The sequence below is a fragment of the Bombina bombina genome, chromosome 1 (assembly GCF_027579735.1).
Source record: "Bombina bombina isolate aBomBom1 chromosome 1, aBomBom1.pri, whole genome shotgun sequence".
NCBI classification, from domain to species: domain Eukaryota; kingdom Metazoa; phylum Chordata; class Amphibia; order Anura; family Bombinatoridae; genus Bombina; species Bombina bombina.
In genome coordinates, this window is record NC_069499.1 from 602,842,236 (window position 1) to 602,867,780 (window position 25,545).

Genomic DNA, 25,545 nt, shown 5'->3' on the forward strand with positions numbered 1-25,545 from the left:
CAGCTACCGTTGGCTAGGAACAAATTCCGCCCTGGACATCACTCCCCAGGCAGAATAACACACATCAGAAGGAGCTTTAGTACAAGAAGTCTATTGACTACAATAGAAAATAGGCCTAAAATCTGAATTCCCTTCAAGTTGCTTATCATAGAAAAAAAAGGAAAGCATCTGATAGACGACTGTAAGGTTTGATACAAAAGCAACATCAACAAACACAAATCAAACTGCTATGTTCTTAGAACATGTATTTATTTTTCTAGTTTATTTCTAGTGTGAGTTGTGAAAACATGTCAGACACATTCAAGAAAAGCCCTCTTTCTCACACTGGACGTTTCATTTTAGATTGTATACAATGTGAAGTTAATTAAACAAGTTAACAAAACTTGCATTTCATTACGTACCTTATATATGTATTAATTGTTTTGCTCCCTTCATTTCCTCAGCAGTCAGGGTCAATACTTAAAGGGACACTAAACCCAATTTTGATTCAGATAGAGCATGCAATTTTAAGCAACTTTCTAATTTACTCCTATTATAAATTTTTCTTTGTTCTCTTTCTATCTTTATTTAAAAGTAGGAATATGATGCATAGGAGCCGGCCCATTTTTGGTTGAGAACCTGGGTTATTCTTGCTTATTGATGGGTAAATGTAAGCCTCCAATAAGCAAGCGCTATCCATGGTAATAAACCTAAAATGGGCTGGCTGCTAAGATTTACATTCCTGCTTTTAAAAAAAAAAAAATATATATATATATATATATATATATATATATATATATATATATAAAATAATTATAAAAATTTGATAATAGGAGTAAATTAGAAAGTTGATTAAAATTGCATGCTCTATCTGAATCATGAAAGAAAACATTTGAGTTCAGTTTCCCTTTAAGACTTTGTTTCTGCTGTGTTTGAGTGCCACCCTCAGCTTCCCAAACAAAAGTCTGACATAGCCCTAACACCACACAGAAACTTCCCAGAACTAATCAAGCTACGACCTTGGCTGCAAAACCCACATCCATGGATTAGCAAAAAAATACTCCCAAGATTACAAAGGGAAGTTATAACTATATTGTACTGCATTTAATTCTCCTTCTTGTTAGAAGATATAGAGAATGTCCATACTATGAGATGCAAAGTAATAAATTAAAGCTTTCCATTCTCAAACTCGTCTAGTCAAAGCTCACAGTCTCCTCAAACTTTATTGAATTTAGGCCAGTGACATAGTCAAAAGGGAGCTTTGGGACACAGAGTCTGGCCACCCACCCAAAGAGGAGAGTTTTAAAGGGACAGTCTAGTATAAATTAAACTTTCATTATTCAGATAGGACGTTTAATTTTAATCAACTTTCCAATTTACTTTTATCAACAAATTTGCTTTTTTCTCTTGGTATTCTTAGTTTAAACTAAACATAGGTAGGCTCCTATGGTAATTTCTAAGCCTTTGGGGGCTGCCTCTTATCACATGCTTTTTAAATCTCTTTTCCACACAAAGAGACAGAAAGTACACGTGGGCCATATAGATAACACTGTGTTCAGGCACAGAAAGTTATTTAAGATGTAGCACAAAACAATGCTAAATTTAAGACAATAGATGATAAACAGTCACAGTCATGTGATCAGGGGGCTGGAAGAAGGTTTCTAGATACAAGGTAATCACAGAGGTAAAAAGTGTATTAATATAACTGTGTTGGTTATGCAAAACTGGGAATGGGTAATAAAGGGATTATCTATCTTTTAAAACAATAACAATTCTATGGTAGACTGTCCCTTTAAAGTAAAGTCTCTCTCCAAGTGGTTTAGTCTGACAGGGACACTGACAAGAGAAACATGAATCCTTCTTTTCCCCTGGAGAGAAGCAAAGTGATTCCAATACGGACGGGGAAGGAACATGAAAAAACATTTGTCTTACTACATGGTGACATAGTGACACTGACAGTGGGAACTATTGCATACAAAGTCTAATCCTGTTAATCTCATGGTCTGATTGACAGGAGGGATGTTTGGAGTATAAAGCTATATTACATTTCAGATGTAAACGTATCAACTGGTAGCAACAACATAAATATTAATTAAAATTTATAAAGATTTTTAATGCTTTTATAAGTTTTTATAGTCACAGGTGGAATGTGATCTTGCCCAAAATCTTTCCTTGCACAATATGTTAGCATAGACATGGAGTCTAAACTAACTTAACAATGCTATACAGTAACAGAGATAGGATATTTTTATAGAATGCTGCATCTCAGTAAAAATGATCTATGTTTATTTATTCTGTACAGTCATGTGATGCGGGGGGATGCTATGGAATTTGGTCAGCTGACCCATCAGTCTGTACGTCAGGTCAGCATTGTGCGCCGTCCCGGAGTTGGATTTGGATTTGTTGCCGGCAGTGCTCATCCAGTCGTTGTGCGATCGGTCATCTCAGGTGACACTTCAGTCATCTAGTCAAATTGCCTTCCTCATAATGATTGATTCACATCTGTTTTGTCACACAAATTCCCATAGAATTTCACAGATTTCTACTCATATTTTCCACCTGCACACTGTCATTTATCCTTACCTTCTTTTCATGATTCCACAGATACTAGCTCACACTTATGTTCATACTTGGAAACTAACTGACTCACAGTCACCTTTCTTAAATTTGTTAAATATATAGCTGATATGGTAAAAAAAAAAGTCTAAAAAATCCACATTCCAATCTATGATTCACTCAGTCATGCTAATGTTTGTATTTTTCATTAATTATTACCATTTTCCACTCACAAATACATACTCTTCAACCATTTGTGTGTTTCAGGGGGTCCCTCAGAGAATAAGCTGCTGTCTGGAGATCAGATCCTGGCTATAGATAATGAAGATGTGAGTGAGGCTTCAAGGGAAAGATTCATAGAGCTAGTAAGGTAATGAGCAAAAAAATTTAACTTCATGACAATATAATAGTATGACATTACAGTGAAGCTACAAACGGGTCTGAACCATGTCAATAGACTTGTCTTCGACAAACTGTAGGCCATATTGAAATATACACTAATGAACTCTGTGACACTGAATCTGCCTCTCTCAGAGTAACAAAGCAACAAACACTAGAGGGGGCTATAAACTGTCACATATCTTCAGGCAGATGACATAGTGGAGCAGATAGGAAAGGGAAGGTGGTCAGAATGAAATGGAAAAAACAAACAAAAAAAAAACAGAGTCTGTCCCTAACCTGGCAAGATTACAATGAATGCACTGAATCTTGTTTTCTTTGCTATTAACAAGGGTTAATAATGTACTTTATTCCTATAATGTTGCAGGAATGCAAAAGAATCCATAACTCTGACTGTGCTACATCCTCACCAGGTGAGTTCATTAGACACCCAAGAGAGGTCTTCATAATATTTGTAATGTTTACATTTCAGTTGCATGTTTGGCAGCTATCCACCTTCACACGTCTCTTTAAGTGTCACTGTCACAGCTGAGACTTGTCTAGATGATATCATACAGTTTAAATTATGGGTTTAAAATTCTCATCTCTATCATTTCCTCTTGCCATGTTTTTATTATATGTCGCTCGCGCTCCTCTATAATTTTGTATTTCCTCTATATTTCTTCGTCTCTTAATAACTGTTCCCTTCCTTCTTCCTCCTCACTTTCTTTCTCATTGCCTTCCTTTCCCTCTCTATTATTTTGGTTAAATTATTTCACATTTTAATTTATTTATGTTTCTTTATCTCTTATTTCTCTCACACCTTCAATTTTCCCTTGATTGTTTTGTTATTTTTCTTCCTTAATTTTTTCACTCCTTTTTTCACAAAATGAAACCTTTTAATGTATTGTTCTACTTCTTTGCCCATCTCTCTCATTTTCCCCTTTCTAATAATTTAGTCACCAAAATCAGCATTCATCAGTGCAGCCAAGAAAGAGAAGCTGCGCTCCAACCCAGGAAGAGTCAGATTCTCAGAGCAGGTGGCAGTTGGCGAGTCTGAGGCAGTGAGTACCATTATATTCCCACTTCTCAAACTAAAATCTCACCTTGCTTTATTCATTAGGCTGGATTTATGCAAACACACAGAAACTTCCCAGAACTTATCAAGCTACAGACACATGAAGAATAGCTATTCTGAACTAGATATCAGCTTTAGGCCTTGTCTGTAGATTATTACCTCTAGCTTTAGGTCCATGTGGTTCAGCATTCATATATTTTGTGTGGCTCTCAGTTCATATACTTCATGTGGCCCTCAGTTCATATACTTCATGTGGCCCTCAGTTCATATACTTCATGCGGCTCTCAGTTCATATACTTCATGCGGCTCTCAGTTCATATACTTCATGTGGCTCTCAGTTCATATACTTCATGTATGTATGTATGTATGTATTGGGTACTTGTAAAGCACGGCTAATCACCCTTAAGGGTCTCAAGGCGCTGCTCATTTTATCGACCTCAGAAGGATGAAAGGCTGAGTGTACCTGGCCGGGGATCGAACCTGCAACCCTTGGGTTGCTACAGAGCTCAGCCACAGTGCCTTAGCATGCTGAGATATCTGTGGTTCTCAGTTCATATACTTCATGCTGCTCTTGTTGCACTTCGGGGTTGGGTGAAATTAGGGTGCTTTAATATGAACTGCAATAAAATGGAGAACACTCATCACTGAGGGAACAAGGGTGTAACTGAACACAATAATACAGTATATAAAACATAACAATTGTGCAGGTACAGTACAGAATTATTGTGATTAACATCCAAATGCAGAATCAACATGTGCTCTATCTGCTGAGAACATCCTTTCCCAAAGCTGCACTAAGGAAGATGCCACATGTCCTATAATCACACTGCATTTACTTTCACTTGTCACTGGAACATTAGCTAGACCAGTTTAATCTATTATATTCCCAGCTATGCTTATAAGAATCATCTCCCTTACCTGCAATAAAATGGAGAACACTCATCACTGAGGGAACAAGGGTGTAACTGAAAGAAGGTTCCCCTCAGAAACAAGTAACTAAGTTTCCCTTCCTACTTACAGTGCAGCAGGTGCTCTGGTAAATGTGTCCTCTCTCTACAAACAGGAGTTTAGCTTAGAGTGTCAATGTGTCCTCACTAAGAGAGCCTTTACATGTTATTAGAATATTATTTTGGGGGTGTATATTTTTACATTCTTTACACTCTCCCCCACAAACTTTTATGTCGTCCTCGACATATGCCAACCCTGTATGGTAAAACAATATGTGCTTGTTGTCTGACAACACCGTTGGGTAGTCAGGAGTATGTCACAATTTCTCACTAGGCCTATTGCGCGCTATAGTACCTGGTGAGGTATACTTGCTCGTACAGCAAGCTATTTGGTAAACCCCTTTTCCTCACTTACTTGTGTTACTGTAGTCAGACTAAAGATGGTGGTAACCTAGAGTACACACTCTTACTCTGTCCCTTTACTTGACCCAACATGGTGGAAGACTAGATACACATTCACCATGTCAGTTTATAATTTCAACCAATACCTTTGGGTGAACTTTTCCCATCTCATCTAGTTCCATCATCTCAAAATTACTGCTTTTGCTTTACCATTTGTACATCTTTAACATTTGCTCTGTACATGAATAATTGCGGCATCATTTTATATGCAAACATTAGAACATTAAACCTGACAGATTTACCAATGTTTAGAATCTACATCAAAACAATCTGGATCTAGATACCAATCAGGGTAGACAGATAAAACATTTCTACACTGTATGGCTTGTACTGTTGGATCTCTGGAAACTATGCTGGGTTGACCTAAAGTATCATAAGTCAAAGTCTTTGGTTGTCTCCTTTCTCGGCTGGATTTTAGTCTTTTTAGAGGAATGGTATCTGAATAGTCCTCATCCTCATCGCTCACACTTTCAACTATCTCTGTTGAGTCTTCAGGTGATGACATTTCCTCTTCCATGTGTCCTGATGGATTTTCAGATCTCTCATCTTCAGAAGAATTTTCTTCTGTAACAATCTCTGTAAGATTTTCATTGGTCCCTAACTGATGTGGGTAGAACTCATCAGCTTCTGGATTCAGATCTGTTGTGTTTCCATCTCTGTGATCACTTTGAGATATAGGAATGAAAGCTTTCCAATGTTCCTGTTCCGTCTCTGACTCACTTCCTGTCTCATCATTGAAGTTTTGTGCAGATTGTAATGCAGTATTCTTACGGTTTGCTTGGTTTCTTGCAGTAGGTCTGTCTTTTGTTTGGTGACCTGGATCTACAGGTAGATAATCACATGGCAACAACAAATTGCGATGCAGAACTTAGATTTTTCCTTTTCCAGTTTCTGGCTTAACTTCATAAACTGGGCTGTCTTTACATTTCCTTTTAAGAACAACATAGACAGTATCTTCCCAATAGGATCTTAATTTTCCAGGACCTCCTCTTTCTGTGAGGTTTCTTACAAGTACTCTACTACCGGGTATTAGTTCAGCTCCATAAATCTTCTTGTCATAGTGTGTTTTATCTCTTTCTGAACTTTTAAAAGCTTAGAATACTTCTTCAATTACATTATAACGAATTATTGGTTGCTCTGCTACTTTACAGTCGTCTGATACTACCAGTGGCACTAAGAGTGGTTGTCTGTCATTGTTACTTGATGTTAGCTGGAAAGTTACTTCAACCCAACCAGAAAAGGGAATTTCAGTCTCATTGGCTGCTTTTCCACATAAAACTCCTGGTCCAAGCAATTCTTCCAATGATCTGAGCACTGTATGTGGCAAGAATCGTTGTCTCCAACTCTCATTGATTAGGCTAACTTGAGAGCCAGTATCCCATAAAGCTTGAACTGGAATGTTGTCCATTTCACAATTCACAAGACATCTTTTCCCAATGAGATTTAACAATTTACTATGGTGTTTTGTGGTAACACCGTTCATTTTTTGTGGCAGTCCATTAGTAAAATTATATGGTTGCTGGGCACGCTGAGCAATGCAATATTGTATTCTTTGTGAAGTATTCAGCTTTAAACTTTCCTTTGCTGTGTTCCTTGCTATATGAGGACTCTTATCTGATACTTCTTTGATATAGGGCAGTGTATTACTCTGGGACACAGGTGTGCTGTAGGTTACTGTCTGTCCCTTGACAGCAACCCTCTCTCTTTTAACAATTTCTGTTTTCTCACTCTGCATCCTTTTGCAAAATGTCCCGATTGACCACATTTGAAACAATGGTTACATGTGGTTCCCTGACCTGTGTTCTCACAACATTCACAAGCCCTTTTGCTTAGTCTCTGTGTGACTGTTGGTCCTTTAAATAGAAGCTCCTGCTGTACTGCTGAACTTTGCAAAAGTGTTTTCATTTCTAGCATTTCTTTTTGCATTTGCAGTATTACCTTTTCAAGATCCAATTTAGTATTCTAAATTTGCTGAGTATTTTGGTTACTTACTTGAGGCTACATCAATGGCATGGTGTCAGCGGATTTCTGAGAACAATGTAGATGACTAGACTTACACTCCATCATCATTGGTTTGTTGATTTGAGATTTCTTCTGCTTTCTCTCTCTTTCAATCTCCATATTGGCAGCTTTATTCATTTTCTCTATGAGCAAATCATCTGAAGCAGAGGGGTCGTCTAAATATTGCTTTAGCTGAAACTTGATGTGATCACTTAACAGTCCAGTACCTACAGACCTTAAGAATTTCTTCTGTATTAATTCCATTCCAAAGTGTTCATCTGATTCTTCTCCTTGTGAAACAAACAAGAGACGATCTTTCAGTTCAATTGCTCTAAACAGAAAATTCTGAGGTGTTTCTTTGGTATTTTGTGAGATGTTGATCAGTTGTTGGTACAAATCTGATGCATTCTCTTCCTTGTAGTGACTTTTCAGGATTCTTTTCAGTTGCACTAGAGTCAGCTCATTCTTCATTTCCAACATACCTCTAAGACTTAAACCAGGACTTATGGCCTTGACTACAGATTCCACAATCTCTATTTCAGAGTATCCTCTTTGTAGTCCCATGTCAATCTGGTGCATGAGGTTCGTATAGGACAATTTGTCTGTCTGTCCCTTCTCACCTATCTGACCAGCAATTTTAAAGTCCTTTCTTATTGCAACTTCTGGTAAGTTACTATAATGAGGTGTCTTAGCCGTTAAAACAGGTTCTTTTCTTAAATGACTGTCCCTTGAATCTTGACTTTTAGTGCTGAGTTCTTTCATTTGATCCTCTACGATCTTAGTTGTTTCCTGAAATTTTTCCTGCATAATGCGGTACTGTTGCTTTAAATATTCCAACTGTTGTTGTTCCGGTTGGGGGTCTGTGTCACTATCACTTACTGCTTCAGCATCCTTTCTCTTCCCTAATTCAGAGATGAATTTCCTAGTTGTCTGTAGAAATTGCATAACAGCCTCTTCACTCTCACTCTCTACCAGTTCATCCATCATAACGTTAATTATCCTCATGTAATGGCGGCGGTTTTTGCCTTTCGCCATACTCTCTTCTGACGCTTTAATAACCTGGCAAGTTTCAATCAGTTCACTGACTGTCATCTGTGTTAAATAACTGCTGATTTAATCTTGTAACCTCTCCATATCCATTTTTGCAGCTTTTGGCATCAACAGGGTTAATTTAGTATATATATCCTCCTTTGCCTAATTCCTTGTTTCTATTCCCCTCAGCAGACAGGTTGTTTCTTCACCATACACTATTACATGGATTGCACCAAGTTTCTTTCACTCCCAGACTGCTATTTCTATATGCAGCATTTACTTCTGTGTCTTTTCTGTGACATATTCACCCGGCCCCACGTTGGGCGCCAATTTTGTTGCACTTCTGATAAATAAACTCCACAGTGTGATCGGGGTTGGGTGAAATTAGGGTGCTTTAATATGAACTGCAATAAAATGGAGAACACTCATCACTGAGGGAACAAGGCTGTAACTGAACACAATAATACAGTATATAAAACATAACAATTGTGCAGGTACAGTACAGAATTATTGTGATTAACATCCAAATGCAGAATCAACATGTGCTCTATCTGCTGAGAACATCCTTTCCCAAAGCTGCACTAAGGAAGATGCCACATGTCCTATAATCACACTGCATTTACTTTCCCTTGTCACTGGAACATTAGCTAGACCAGTTTAATCTATTATATTCCCAGCTATGCTTATAAGAATCATCTCTCTTACCTGCAATAAAATGGAGAACACTCATCACTGAGGGAACAAGGGTGTATCGGTGTAACTGAAAGAAGGTTCCCCTCAGAAACAAGTAACTAAGTTTCCCTTCCTACTTACAGTGCAGCAGGTGCTCTGGTAAATGTGTCCTCTCTCTACAAACAGGAGTTTAGCTTAGAGTGTCAATGTGTCCTCACTAAGAGAGCCTTTACATGTTATTAGAATATTATTTTGGGGGTGTATATTTTTACATTCTTAACACTCTCAGTTCATATACGTCATGTAGCTCTCAGTTCATGTACTTCATGTGACTCTCAGTTCATATACTTCATGTAGCTCTCAGTTCATGTACTTCATGTGGCTCTCAGTTCATATACTTCATGCGGCTCTTAGTTCATATACTTCATGTGACTCTCAGTTCATATATTTCATGTGACTCTCAGCTCATATACTTCATGTGGCTCTCAGTTCATATACTTCATGTGGCTCTCAGTTCATATACTTCATGTGGCTCCCAGTTCATATACTTAATGTGGCTCTGAGTTCATATACTTTGTGTGGCTCTAAGTTCATATACTTTGTGTGGCTCTCAGCAAATATACTTCATGTGGCTCTCAGTTCATATACTTCATGTGGCTCTCAGTTCATATACTTCATGTGGCTCTCAGTTCATATACTTCATGAGGCTCTCAGTTCATATACTTCATGTGGCTCTCAGTTCATATACTTCATGTGGCTCTCAGTTCATATACTTCATGTGGCTCTCAGTTCATATACTTCATGTGGCTCTCAGTTCATATACTTTATGTGGCTCTCAGTTCATATACTTCATGTGGCTCTCAGCTCATATACTTCATGTGGCTCTCAGTTCATATACTTCATGTGGCTCTCAGTTCATATACTTCATGTAGCTCTCAGCTCATATACTTCACTTCATGCGGCTCTCAGTTCATATACTTCATGTGGCTCTCAGTTCATATACTTCGTGTGGCTCTAAGTTCATATACTTTGTGTGGCTCTCACCAAATATACTTCATGTGGCTCTCAGTTCATATACTTCATGAGGCTCTCAGTTCATATACTTCATGTGGCTCTCAGTTCATATACTTCATGTGGCTCTCAGTTCATATACTTCATGTGGCTCTCAGTTCATATACTTCATGTGGCTCTCAGCTCATATACTTCATGTGGCTCTCAGTTCATATACTTAATGTGGCTCTCAGTTCATATACTTCATGTAGCTCTCAGCTCATATACTTCACTTCATGCGGCTCTCAGTTCATATACTTCATGCAGCTCTCAGTTCATATACTTCGTGTGGCTCTCAGTTCATATACTTCGTGTGGCTCTCAGTTCATATACTCCATGCGGCTCTCAGCAAATATATATCATGCGGCTCTCTGTTCATATACTGGGGCCTATTTATTAAAGTTCTTGCGGACCTGATCCGACAGTGAGAATCAGGTCCGCAAGACCTCGCTGAATGCGGAGAGCAATACGCTCTCCACATTTAAAATTGCACCAGCAGCTCACAAGAGCTGCTGGTGCAACATCGCCCCCTTATGACTCGCGGCCAATCGTTGCTCATATACTTCATGTGGCTTTCAGCAAATATATTTCATGCGGCTCTCAGTTCACATACTTAATGTGGCTCTGAGTTCATATACTTCATGTGGCTCTCAGCTCATATACTTCATGCGGCTCTCAGCAAATATATTTCATGCGGCTCTCAGCTCATATACTTCATGCGGCTCTGAGTTCATATAGTTCATGTGGCTCTCAGTTCATATACTTCATGTGGCTCTCAGCTCATATACTTCATGTGGCTCTCAGCAAATATATTTCATGCGGCTCTCAGTTCATATACTTCATGTGGCTCTGAGTTCATATAGTTCATGTGGCTCTCAGCTGATTTACTTTATGTGGCTCTCAGTTCATATACTTCATGTGGCTCTCAGTTCATATACTGCATGCAGCTCTCAGCTCATATACTTCATGTGGCTCTCAGCTCATATACTTCATGTGGCTCTGAGTTCATATAGTTCATGTGACTCTCAACTCATGCATTTCATGCGGCTTTTTAGTTCATATACCTCTTGTGGCTCTCAGTTCATATACTTCATGTGGCTCTCAGTTCATATACTTCATGTGTCTCTCAGCTCATTTACTTCATGTGGCTCTCCGTTCATATACTTCATGTGGCTCTCAGTTCATATACTTCATGTGGCTCTCAGCTCATATACTTCATGTGGCCCTCTGCTAATTTACTTCATGTGGCTCTCAGTTCATATACTTCATGTCGCTCTCAGCTCATATATTTCATGTGGCTCTCAGTTCATATACTTCATGCAGCTCTCATCTCATATACTTCATGTGGCTCTCAGTTCATATACTTCATGCAGCTCTCAGCTCATATACTTCATGTGGCTCTCAGCTCATATACTTCATGTGGCTCTCAGTTCATATACTTCATGTGGCCCTCTGCTAATTTACTTCATGTAGCTCTCAGTTCATATACTTCATGCAGCTCTCAGCAAATATATTTCATGTGGCTCTCAGTTCATATACTTCATGTGGCTCTCAGTTCATATACTTCATGTGACTCTCAGTTCATATACTTCATGTGGCTCTCAGTTCATATACTTCATGCAGCTCTCAGCTCATATACTTCATGTGGCTCTCAGTTCATATACTTCATGTGGCTCTCAGCTCATATACTTCATGTGGCTCTCAGTTCATATACTTCATGTGGTTTTAAGTTCATATACTTAATGTGGCTCTCAGTTCATATACTTCATGCAGCTCTCAGCTCATATACTTCATGTGGCTCTCAGTTCATATACTTCATGTGGCTCTCAGTTCATATACTTCATGTGGCTCTAAGTTCATATACTTCATGTGGCTCTCAGTTCATATACGTCATGTGGCTTTCTGCTCATATACTTCATGTGGCTCTCAGTTCATATACTTCATGTGGTTCTCAGTTCATATACTTTATGTGGCTCTCAGTTCATATACTTCATGCGGCTCTCAGTTCCTATACTTCATGCGGCTCTCAGTTCATATACTTCATGCGGCTCTCAGTTCCTATACTTCATGCGGCTCTCAGTTCATATACTTCATGCGGCTCTCAGTTCCTATACCTCATGCGGCTCTAAGTTCATATACTTCATGAGGCTCTCAGTTCATATACTTCATGTGGCTCTCAGTTCATATACTTCATGCGGCTCTCAGTTCATCTACTTCCTGTGGCTCTCAGTTCATATACTTCATGTGGCTCTCAGTTCATATACTTCATGCGGCTCTCAGTTCCTATACCTCATGCGGCTCTAAGTTCATATACTTCATGAGGCTCTCAGTTCATATACTTCATGTGGCTCTCAGTTCATATACTTCATGCGGCTCTCAGTTCATCTACTTCATGTGGCTCTCAGTTCATATACTTCATGTGGCTCTCAGTTCATATACTGCATGCAGCTCTCAGCTCATATACTTCATGTGGCTCTCAGCTCATATACTTCATGTGGCTCTGAGTTCATATAGTTCATGTGACTCTCAACTCATGCATTTCATGCGGCTTTTTAGTTCATATACCTCATGTGGCTCTCAGTTCATATACTTCATGTGGCTCTCAGTTCATATACTTCATGTGTCTCTCAGCTCATTTACTTCATGTGGCTCTCAGTTCATATACTTCATGTGGCTCTCAGTTCATATACTTCATGTGGCTCTCAGTTCATATACGTCATGTGGCTTTCTGCTCATATACTTCATGTGGCTCTCAGTTCATATACTTCATGTGGCTCTGAGTTCATATAGTTCATGTGACTCTCAACTCATGCATTTCATGCGGCTTTTTAGTTCATATACCTCATGTGGCTCTCAGTTCATATACTTCATGTGGCTCTCAGTTCATATACTTCATGTGTCTCTCAGCTCATTTACTTCATGTGGCTCTCAGTTCATATACTTCATGTGGCTCTCAGTTCATATACTTCATGTGGCTCTCAGTTCATATACGTCATGTGGCTTTCTGCTCATATACTTCATGTGGCTCTCAGTTCATATACTTCATGTGGTTCTCAGTTCATATACTTTATGTGGCTCTCAGTTCATATACTTCATGCGGCTCTCAGTTCCTATACTTCATGCGGCTCTCAGTTCATATACTTCATGCGGCTCTCAGTTCCTATACTTCATGCGGCTCTCAGTTCATATACTTCATGCGGCTCTCAGTTCCTATACCTCATGCGGCTCTAAGTTCATATACTTCATGAGGCTCTCAGTTCATATACTTCATGTGGCTCTCAGTTCATATACTTCATGCGGCTCTCAGTTCATCTACTTCCTGTGGCTCTCAGTTCATATACTTCATGTGGCTCTCAGTTCATATACTTCATGCGGCTCTCAGTTCCTATACCTCATGCGGCTCTAAGTTCATATACTTCATGAGGCTCTCAGTTCATATACTTCATGTGGCTCTCAGTTCATATACTTCATGCGGCTCTCAGTTCATCTACTTCATGTGGCTCTCAGTTCATATACTTCATGTGGCTCTCAGTTCATATACTGCATGCAGCTCTCAGCTCATATACTTCATGTGGCTCTCAGCTCATATACTTCATGTGGCTCTGAGTTCATATAGTTCATGTGACTCTCAACTCATGCATTTCATGCGGCTTTTTAGTTCATATACCTCATGTGGCTCTCAGTTCATATACTTCATGTGGCTCTCAGTTCATATACTTCATGTGTCTCTCAGCTCATTTACTTCATGTGGCTCTCAGTTCATATACTTCATGTGGCTCTCAGTTCATATACTTCATGTGGCTCTCAGCTCATATACTTCATGTGGCCCTCTGCTAATTTACTTCATGTGGCTCTCAGTTCATATACTTCATGTCACTCTCAGCTCATATATTTCATGTGGCTCTCAGTTCCTATACTTCATGCAGCTCTCAGCTCATATACTTCATGTGGCTCTCAGTTCATATACTTCATGCAGCTCTCAGCTCATATACTTCATGTGGCTCTCAGCTCATATACTTCATGTGGCTCTCAGTTCATATACTTCATGTGGCCCTCTGCTAATTTACTTCATGTAGCTCTCAGTTCATATACTTCATGCAGCTCTCAGCAAATATATTTCATGTGGCTCTCAGTTCATATACTTCATGTGGCTCTCAGTTCATATACTTCATGTGGCTCTCAGTTCATATACTTCATGCGGCTCTCAGTTCATATACTTCATGTGGCTCTCAGTTCATATACTTCATGTGACTCTCAGTTCATATACTTCATGTGGCTCTCAGTTCATATTCTTCATGCAGCTTTCAGCTCATATACTTCATGTGGCTCTCAGTTCATATACTTCATGTGGCTCTCAGCTCATATACTTCATGTGGCTCTCAGTTCATATACTTCATGTGGTTTTAAGTTCATATACTTAATGTGGCTCTCAGTTCATATACTTCATGCAGCTCTCAGCTCATATACTTCATGTGGCTCTCAGTTCATATACTTCATGTGGCTCTCAGTTCATATACTTCATGTGGCTCTCAGTTCATATACTTCATGTGGCTTTCTGCTCATATACTACATGTGGCTCTCAGTTCATATACTTCATGTGGTTCTCAGTTCATATACTTTATGTGGCTCTCAGTTCATATACTTCATGCGGCTCTCAGTTCCTATACTTCATGCGGCTCTCAGTTCATATACTTCATGCGGCTCTCAGTTCCTATACTTCATGCGGCTCTCAGTTCATATACTTCATGCGGCTCTCAGTTCATATACTTCATGTGGCTCTCAGTTCATATACTTCATGTGGCTCTCAGTTCATATACTTCATGTAGCTCTCAGCTCATATACTTCACTTCATGCGGCTCTCAGTTCATATACTTCATGCAGCTCTCAGTTCATATACTTCGTGTGGCTCTCAGTTCATATACTTCGTGTGGCTCTCAGTTCATATACTTTGTGTGGCTCTCAGTTCATATACTTCGTGTGGCTCTCAGTTCATATACTTCATGCAGCTCTCAGCTCATATACTTCATGTGGCTCTCAGTTCATATACTCCATGCGGCTCTTAGCAAATATATATCATGCGGCTCTCTGTTCATATACTGGGGCCTATTTATTAAAGTTCTTGCGGACCTGATCCGACAGTGCGGATCAGGTCCGCAAGACCTCGCTGAATGCGGAGAGCAATACGCTCTCCACATTTAAAATTGCACCAGCAGCTCACAGGAGCTGCTGGTGCAACATCGCCCCCTTATGACTCGCGGCCAATCGTTGCTCATATACTTCATGTGGCTTTCAGCAAATATATTTCATGCGGCTCTCAGTTCATGTACTTAATGTGGCTCTGAGTTCATATAGTTCATGTGGCTCTCAGTTCATATACTTCATGTGGCTCTCAGTTCATATACTGCATGCAGCTCTCAGCTCATATACTTCATGCGGCTCTGAGTTCATATAGTTCATGTGGCTCTCAGTTCATATACTTCATGTGGCTCTCAGTTCATATACTGCATGTAGCTCTCAGCTCATATACTTCATGTGGCTCTCAGCTCATATACTTCATGTGGCTCTGAGTTCATATAGTTCATGTGACTCTCAACTCATGCATTTCATGCGGCTTTTTAGTTCATATACCTCATGTGGCTCTCAGTTCATATACTTCATGTGTCTCTCAGCTCATTTACTTCATGTGGCTCTCAGTTCATATACTTCATGTGGCTCTCAGTTCATATACTTCATGTGTAGGCTTACCATAATTTTTAGAGGTGAAACTGGGACCACCTGGTGCTGTGCCAGTGGGGTGTGGTCAGGAGCATGGTCAAGGGGGCGTGGCAATTACCAGACCTTTTAAAGTAGTAGCTTTTATGTGTGTAATGTTTTGTGGATACTCTACCCTTCCTCAGTCAAACAAGTGAATCACACAGTTTAAATAGACCATAACACCGCCCCCTAGTGAAAAAGGCACCATTATGTTGCCATGGCAAATAAATCCTTAATCTAAATCTCAGATGCTAAATAATGCCAAACATCAACCATAATTATCACTCTCATAATGATCAATTTCACAATTTAATATCTGCAGTGTAACATGTGTTTTATGTGTCTAATTAAGGAACAGAGCCAACTACTGATAAGGCATAAATACAACATTGAATGAAAGTAAAAAAGAAACACGTACCTGCTAAAGCAACTCTATACCATAATGCAGGAAGATTACAGCCAAAATGCTATTCTGCATGAAGTAAAGCAAGATCCAGGCCAAAAATCCTGCCTTTCTGTACTTCCTAGTCAGACCCATATGATTCCCCTAAAGGTGTATTACCGGCAATGTCACCAGGGGTCGGGGGGGGGGGGGGTTAAATTCTTAGAAAAATAAACCAAGTAGTACTACAAAATTTAAAAAAAAAACCTACGCTGCTCACTCAGCCTGTATTACTAAATGTAAACTTTGAAGGACACGAATGTTAAGCTAAGCAGGGCTGTATGTAACAAAGAACCAGCATCCAACTATGCTGGAGAGCCACAGTCCAGTCATTTTGAATAATGTGTCCGGGTTTCAGGTGGTCTGAAACCCGGACACATGATTTGAAACCTGGAGGTGGCAACCCTACTGGGACAGAATGAACAACTGGGTGGGACACTGGGACAGCGCCTCCAAACCGGGACAATCCCAGTAAAAGTGGGACTTCTGGTAAGCCTATTCATGTGGCTCTCAGCTCATATACTTCATGTGGCTCTCAGCTCATATACTTCATGTGGCCCTCTGCTAATTTACTTCATGTGGCTCTCAGTTCATATACTTCATGTCGCTCTCAGCTCATATATTTCATGTGGCTCTCAGTTCATATACTTCATGCAGCTCTCAGCTCATATACTTGATGTGGCTCTCAGCTCATATACTTCATGTGGCCCTCTGCTAATTTACTTCATGTAGCTCTCAGTTCATATACTTCATGCAGCTCTCAGCAAATATATTTCATGTGGCTCTCAGTTCATATACTTCATGTGGCTCTCAGTTCATATACTTCATGTGGCTCTCAGTTAATATACTGCATGTGGATCTCAGTTCATATACTTCATGCAGCTCTCAGTTCATATACTTCATGTGGCTTTCTGCTCATATACTTCATGTGGCTCTCAGTTCATATACTTCATGTGGCTCTCAGCTCATATCCTTAATGTGGCTCTCAGTTCATATACTTCATGTGGCTCTCAGTTCATATACTTCATGTGGCTCTCAGTTCATATACTTCATGTGGCTCTCAGTTCATATGCTTCATGTGGCTCCCAGCTCATACACTTCATGTGGCTCTCAGATCATATCCTTCATGTGATTCTCAGTTCATATACTTCATGCAGCTCTCAGTTCCTATACTTCATGTGGCTCTCAGTTCCTATACTTCATGCGGCTCTCAGTTCATATATTTCATGCAGCTTTTTAGTTCATATACCTCATGTGGCTCTCAGTTCATATACTTCATGTGGCTCTCAGTTCATATACCTCATGTGGCTCTCAGTTCATATACTTCATGTGGCTCTCAGTTCATATACTTCATGTGGCTCTCAGCTCATATACTTCATGTTGCTCTCAGCTCATACACTTCATGCGGCTCTCAGCTGATATACTTCATGTGGCTCTCAGTTCATACACTTCATGCAGCTCTCAGCTGATATACTTCATGTGGCTCTCAGTTCATACACTTCATGCAGCTCTCAGCTCATATACTTCATGTGGCTCTCAGCTCATATACTTCATGTCGCTCTCAGCTCATATATTTCATGTGGCTCTCAGTTCATATACTTCATGCAGCTCTCAGCTCATATACTTCATGTGGCTCTCAGCTCATATATTTCATGTGGCTCTCAGCTCATATACTTCATGTCGCTCTCAGTTCATATACTTCATGTGGCTCTCAGTTCATATACTTCATGCAGCTCTCAGCTCATATACTTTATGTGGCTCTCAGCTCATATACTTCATGTGGCCCTCTGCTAATTTACTTCATGTGGCTCTCAGTTCATATACTTCATGCAGCTCTCAGTTAATATACTTTGTGTGGCTCTCTGCTCATATACTTCATGTGGCTCAATGTGGCTCTCAGTTCATATACTTCATGTGGCTCTCAGTTCATATACTTCATGTGGCTCTCAGTTCATATACTTCATGCTGCTCTCAGTTCATATACTTCATGCTGCTCTCAGTTCATATACTTCATATGGCTCTCAGCTCATATACTACATGTTGCTCTCAGTTCATATACTTCATGCGGCTCTCAGTTCATATACTTCATGCGGCTCTCAGTTCATATACTTCATGCGGCTCTCAGCTCATATCCTTAATGTGGCTCTCAGTTCATATACTTCATGTGGCTCTCAGTTCATATACTTCATATAGCTCTCAGTTCATATACTTCATGTGGCTCTCAGTTCATATACTTCATGCGGTTCTCAGCTCATATACTTCATACGGCTCTCAGTTCATATACTTCATGTGGCTCTCAGATCATATACTTCATGTGATTCTCAGTTCATATACTTCATGCGGCTCTCAGTTCATATACTTCATGCGGCTCTCAGCTCATATCCTTAATGTGGCTCTCAGATCATATACTTCATGTGATTCTCAGTTCATATACTTCATGTGGCTCTCAGTTCATATACTTCATATGGCTCTCAGCTCATATACTACATGTTGCTCTCAGTTCATATACTTCATGCGGCTCTCAGTTCATATACTTCATGCGGCTCTCAGTTCATATACTTCATGCGGCTCTCAGCTCATATCCTTAATGTGGCTCTCAGTTCATATACTTCATGTGGCTCTCAGTTCATATACTTCATATAGCTCTCAGTTCATATACTTCATGTGGCTCTCAGTTCATATACTTCATGCGGTTCTCAGCTCATATACTTCATACGGCTCTCAGTTCATATACTTCATGTGGCTCTCAGATCATATACTTCATGTGATTCTCAGTTCATATACTTCATGCGGCTCTCAGTTCATATACTTCATGCGGCTCTCAGCTAATATCCTTAATGTGGCTCTCAGATCATATACTTCATGTGATTCTCAGTTCATATACTTCATGCGGCTCTCAGCTCATATCCTTAATGTGGCTCTCAGATCATATACTTCATGTGATTCTCAGTTCATATACTTCATGTGATTCTCAGTTCATATACTTCATACGGCTCTCAGTTCATATACTTCATGTGGCTCTCAGTTCATATACTTCATGTGGCTCTCAGTTCATATACTTCATACGGCTCTCAGTTCATATACTTCATGTGGCTCTCAGTTCATATACTTCATGCGGCTCTCAGCTCATATACTTCATGCGGCTCTCAGTTCATATACTTCATGTGGCTCTCAGATCATATACTTCATGCGGCTCTCAGCTCATATACTTCATGCGGCTCTCAGTTCATATACTTCATGCAGCTCTCAGTTCCTATACTTCATGTGGCTCTCAGTTCATATACTTCATGTGGCTCTCAGTTCCTATACTTTATATGGCTCTCAGTTCATATACTTCATGTGGCTCTCAGCTCATTTACTTCATGTGGCTCTCAGTTCATATACTTCATGTGGCTCTCAGTTCCTATACTTCATGCAGCTCTCAGCTGATATACTTCATGTGGCTCTCAGCTCATATACTTCATGCAGCTCTCAGCTCATATACTTCATGTGGCTTTCAGATCATATATTTCATGTGGCTCTCAGTTCCTATACTTCATGCAGCTCTCAGCTGATATACTTCATGCTGCTCTCAGTTCATATACTTCATGTGGCTCTCAGCTCATATACTTCATGTGGCTCTCATTTCATACACTTCATGCAGCTCTCAGCTCATATACTTCATGTGGCTCTCAGCTCATTTACTTCATGTGGCTCTCAGTTCATATACTTCATGTGGCTCTCAGTTCATATACTTCATGTGGCTCTCAGCTCATATACTTCATGTGGCTCTCAGTTCATATACTTCATGTGGCTCTCAGTTCATATACTTCATGTGGCTCTCAGTTCATATACTTCATGTTGCTCTCAGTTCATATACTTCATGCGGCTCTCAGTTCATATACTTCATGCGGCTCTCAGTTCATATACTTCATGCGGCTCTCAGCTCATATCCTTAATGTGGCTCTCAGTTCATATACTTCATGTGGCTCTCAGTTCATATACTTCATTTGGCTCTCAGTTCATATACTTCATGCGGTTCTCAGCTCATATACTTCATACGGCTCTCAGTTCATATACTTCATGTGGCTCTCAGATCATATACTTCATGTGATTCTCAGTTCATATACTTCATGCGGCTCTCAGTTCATATACTTCATGCGGCTCTCAGCTCATATCCTTAATGTGGCTCTCAGATCATATACTTCATGTCGCTCTCAGCTCATATATTTCATGTGGCTCTCAGTTCATATACTTCATGCAGCTCTCAGCTCATATACTTCATGTGGCTCTCAGCTCATATATTTCATGTGGCTCTCAGCTCATATACTTCATGTCGCTCTCAGTTCATATACTTCATGTGGCTCTCAGTTCATATACTTCATGCAGCTCTCAGCTCATATACTTTATGTGGCTCTCAGCTCATATACTTCATGTGGCCCTCTGCTAATTTACTTCATGTGGCTCTCAGTTCATATACTTCATGCAGCTCTCAGTTAATATACTTTGTGTGGCTCTCTGCTCATATACTTCATGTGGCTCAATGTGGCTCTCAGTTCATATACTTCATGTGGCTCTCAGTTCATATACTTCATGTGGCTCTCAGTTCATATACTTCATGCTGCTCTCAGTTCATATACTTCATGCTGCTCTCAGTTCATATACTTCATATGGCTCTCAGCTCATATACTACATGTTGCTCTCAGTTCATATACTTCATGCGGCTCTCAGTTCATATACTTCATGCGGCTCTCAGTTCATATACTTCATGCGGCTCTCAGCTCATATCCTTAATGTGGCTCTCAGTTCATATACTTCATGTGGCTCTCAGTTCATATACTTCATATAGCTCTCAGTTCATATACTTCATGTGGCTCTCAGTTCATATACTTCATGCGGTTCTCAGCTCATATACTTCATACGGCTCTCAGTTCATATACTTCATGTGGCTCTCAGATCATATACTTCATGTGATTCTCAGTTCATATACTTCATGCGGCTCTCAGTTCATATACTTCATGCGGCTCTCAGCTCATATCCTTAATGTGGCTCTCAGATCATATACTTCATGTGATTCTCAGTTCATATACTTCATGTGGCTCTCAGTTCATATACTTCATATGGCTCTCAGCTCATATACTACATGTTGCTCTCAGTTCATATACTTCATGCGGCTCTCAGTTCATATACTTCATGCGGCTCTCAGTTCATATACTTCATGCGGCTCTCAGCTCATATCCTTAATGTGGCTCTCAGTTCATATACTTCATGTGGCTCTCAGTTCATATACTTCATATAGCTCTCAGTTCATATACTTCATGTGGCTCTCAGTTCATATACTTCATGCGGTTCTCAGCTCATATACTTCATACGGCTCTCAGTTCATATACTTCATGTGGCTCTCAGATCATATACTTCATGTGATTCTCAGTTCATATACTTCATGCGGCTCTCAGTTCATATACTTCATGCGGCTCTCAGCTAATATCCTTAATGTGGCTCTCAGATCATATACTTCATGTGATTCTCAGTTCATATACTTCATGCGGCTCTCAGCTCATATCCTTAATGTGGCTCTCAGATCATATACTTCATGTGATTCTCAGTTCATATACTTCATGTGATTCTCAGTTCATATACTTCATACGGCTCTCAGTTCATATACTTCATGTGGCTCTCAGTTCATATACTTCATGTGGCTCTCAGTTCATATACTTCATACGGCTCTCAGTTCATATACTTCATGTGGTTCTCAGTTCATATACTTCATGCGGCTCTCAGCTCATATACTTCATGCGGCTCTCAGTTCATATACTTCATGTGGCTCTCAGATCATATACTTCATGCGGCTCTCAGCTCATATACTTCATGCGGCTCTCAGTTCATATACTTCATGCAGCTCTCAGTTCCTATACTTCATGTGGCTCTCAGTTCATATACTTCATGTGGCTCTCAGTTCCTATACTTTATATGGCTCTCAGTTCATATACTTCATGTGGCTCTCAGCTCATTTACTTCATGTGGCTCTCAGTTCATATACTTCATGTGGCTCTCAGTTCCTATACTTCATGCAGCTCTCAGCTGATATACTTCATGTGGCTCTCAGCTCATATACTTCATGCAGCTCTCAGCTCATATACTTCATGTGGCTTTCAGATCATATATTTCATGTGGCTCTCAGTTCCTATACTTCATGCAGCTCTCAGCTGATATACTTCATGCTGCTCTCAGTTCATATACTTCATGTGGCTCTCAGCTCATATACTTCATGTGGCTCTCATTTCATACACTTCATGCAGCTCTCAGCTCATATACTTCATGTGGCTCTCAGCTCATTTACTTCATGTGGCTCTCAGTTCATATACTTCATGTGGCTCTCAGTTCATATACTTCATGCTGCTCTCAGTTCATATACTTCATGTGGCTCTCAGCTCATATACTTCATGTGGCTCTCAGTTCATATACTTCATGTGGCTCTCAGTTCATATACTTCATGTGGCTCTCAGTTCATATACTTCATGTTGCTCTCAGTTCATATACTTCATGCGGCTCTCAGTTCATATACTTCATGCGGCTCTCAGTTCATATACTTCATGCGGCTCTCAGCTCATATCCTTAATGTGGCTCTCAGTTCATATACTTCATGTGGCTCTCAGTTCATATACTTCATTTGGCTCTCAGTTCATATACTTCATGCGGTTCTCAGCTCATATACTTCATACGGCTCTCAGTTCATATACTTCATGTGGCTCTCAGATCATATACTTCATGTGATTCTCAGTTCACATACTTCATGCGGCTCTCAGTTCATATACTTCATGCGGCTCTCAGCTCATATCCTTAATGTGGCTCTCAGATCATATACTTCATGTGATTCTCAGTTCATATACTTCATACGGCTCTCAGTTCATATACTTCATGTGGCTCTCAGCTCTCAGCTCATATACTTCATACGGCTCTCAGTTCATATACTTCATGCAGCTCTCAGTTCCTATACTTCATGTGGCTCTCAGTTCATATACTTCATGTGGCTCTCAGTTCCTATACTTCATGTGGCTCTCAGTTCATATACTTCATGTGGCTCTCAGCTCATTTACTTCATGTGGCTCTCAGTTCATATACTTCGTGTGGCTCTCAGTTCCTATACTTCATGCAGCTCTCAGCTGATATACTTCATGCGGCTCTCAGCTCATATACTTCATGCAGCTGTCAGCTCATATACTTCATGTGGCTTTCAGATCATATATTTCATGTGGCTCTCAGTTCCTATACTTCATGCAGCTCTCAGCTGATATACTTCATGTGGCTCTCAGCTCATATACTTCATGTGGCTCTCAGTTCATACACTTCATGCAGCTCTCAGCTCATATACTTCATTGTGGCTTTCAGATCATATATTTCATGTGGCTCTCAGTTCATATACTTCATGTGGCTCTCAGCTCATTTACTTCATGTGGGCCTCTCAGTTCATATATTGCATGTGGCTCTCAGTTCATATACTTCATGCAGCTCTCAGTTCATATACTTCATGTGGCTTTCTGCTCATATACTTCATACGGCTCTCAGTTCATATACTTCATGCAGCTCTCAGTTCCTATACTTCATGTGGCTCTCAGTTCATATACTTCATGTGGCTCTCAGTTCCTATACTTCATGTGGCTCTCAGTTCATATACTTCATGTGGCTCTCAGCTCATTTACTTCATGTGGCTCTCAGTTCATATACTTCGTGTGGCTCTCAGTTCCTATACTTCATGCAGCTCTCAGCTGATATACTTCATGCGGCTCTCAGCTCATATACTTCATGCAGCTGTCAGCTCATATACTTCATGTGGCTTTCAGATCATATATTTCATGTGGCTCTCAGTTCCTATACTTCATGCAGCTCTCAGCTGATATACTTCATGTGGCTCTCAGCTCATATACTTCATGTGGCTCTCAGTTCATACACTTCATGCAGCTCTCAGCTCATATACTTCATGTGGCTTTCAGATCATATATTTCATGTGGCTCTCAGTTCATATACTTCATGTGGCTCTCAGCTCATTTACTTCATGTGGCTCTCAGTTCATATATTGCATGTGGCTCTCAGTTCATATACTTCATGCAGCTCTCAGTTCATATACTTCATGTGGCTTTCTGCTCATATACTTCATGTGGCTCTCAGTTCATATACTTCATGTGGCTCTCAGCTCAAATCCTTCATGTGGCTCTCAGTTCATATACTTCATGTGGCTCTCAGCTCATATCCTTAATGTGGCTCTCAGTTCATATACTTCATGTGGCTCTCAGCTCATATCCTTAATGTGGCTCTCAGTTCCTATACTTCATATAGCTCTCAGTTCATATACTTCATGCAGCTCTCAGCTCATATACTTCATGTGGCTCTCAGCTCATATATTTCATGTGGCTCTCAGCTCATATACTTCATGTCGCTCTCAGTTCATATACTTCATGTGGCTCTCAGTTCATATACTTCATGTAGCTCTCAGCTCATATACTTTATGTGGCTCTCAGCTCATATACTTCATGTGGCCCTCTGTTAATTTACTTCATGTGGCTCTCAGTTCATATACTTCATGCAGCTCTCAGTTAATATACTTCGTGTGGCTCAATGTGGCTCTCAGTTCATATACTTCATGTGGCTCTCAGTTCATATACTTCATGTGGCTCTCAGTTCATATACTTCATGCTGCTCTCAGTTCATATACTTCATATGGCTGTCAGCTCATATACTACATGTTGCTCTCAGTTCATATACTTCATGCGGCTCTCAGTTCATATACTTCATGCGGCTCTCAGTTCATATACTTCATGCGGCTCTCAGCTCATATCCTTAATGTGGCTCTCAGTTCATATACTTCATGTGGCTCTCAGTTCATATACTTCATATAGCTCTCAGTTCATATACTTCATGTGGCTCTCAGTTCATATACTTCATGTGGCTCTCAGCTCATATCCTTAATGTGGCTCTCAGTTCATATACTTCATGTGGCTCTCAGCTCATATCCTTAATGTGGCTCTCAGTTCCTATACTTCATATAGCTCTCAGTTCATATACTTCATGCAGCTCTCAGCTCATTTACTTCATGTGGCTCTCAGCTCATATATTTCATGTGGCTCTCAGCTCATATACTTCATGTCGCTCTCAGTTCATATACTTCATGTGGCTCTCAGTTCATATACTTCATGCAGCTCTCAGCTCATATACTTTAT

General features: G+C 40.0%; 1 protein-coding gene across 1 annotated transcript in view; it reads left to right on the forward strand.

Moving 5' to 3' along the window:
- Nucleotides 1-2,288: 2,288 nt before the first annotated feature.
- FRMPD3 (FERM and PDZ domain containing 3) overlaps nucleotides 2,289-25,545 on the forward strand; it is a 204,232-nt gene continuing 180,975 nt past the window's right edge. Inside the window, exons 1-4 of the mRNA XM_053713630.1 lie at nucleotides 2,289-2,427; nucleotides 2,803-2,905; nucleotides 3,302-3,347; nucleotides 3,873-3,977. Of these exons, the coding sequence (XP_053569605.1) occupies nucleotides 2,289-2,427; nucleotides 2,803-2,905; nucleotides 3,302-3,347; nucleotides 3,873-3,977 (393 nt within the window). The remainder of the gene's footprint in view (nucleotides 2,428-2,802; nucleotides 2,906-3,301; nucleotides 3,348-3,872; nucleotides 3,978-25,545) is intronic.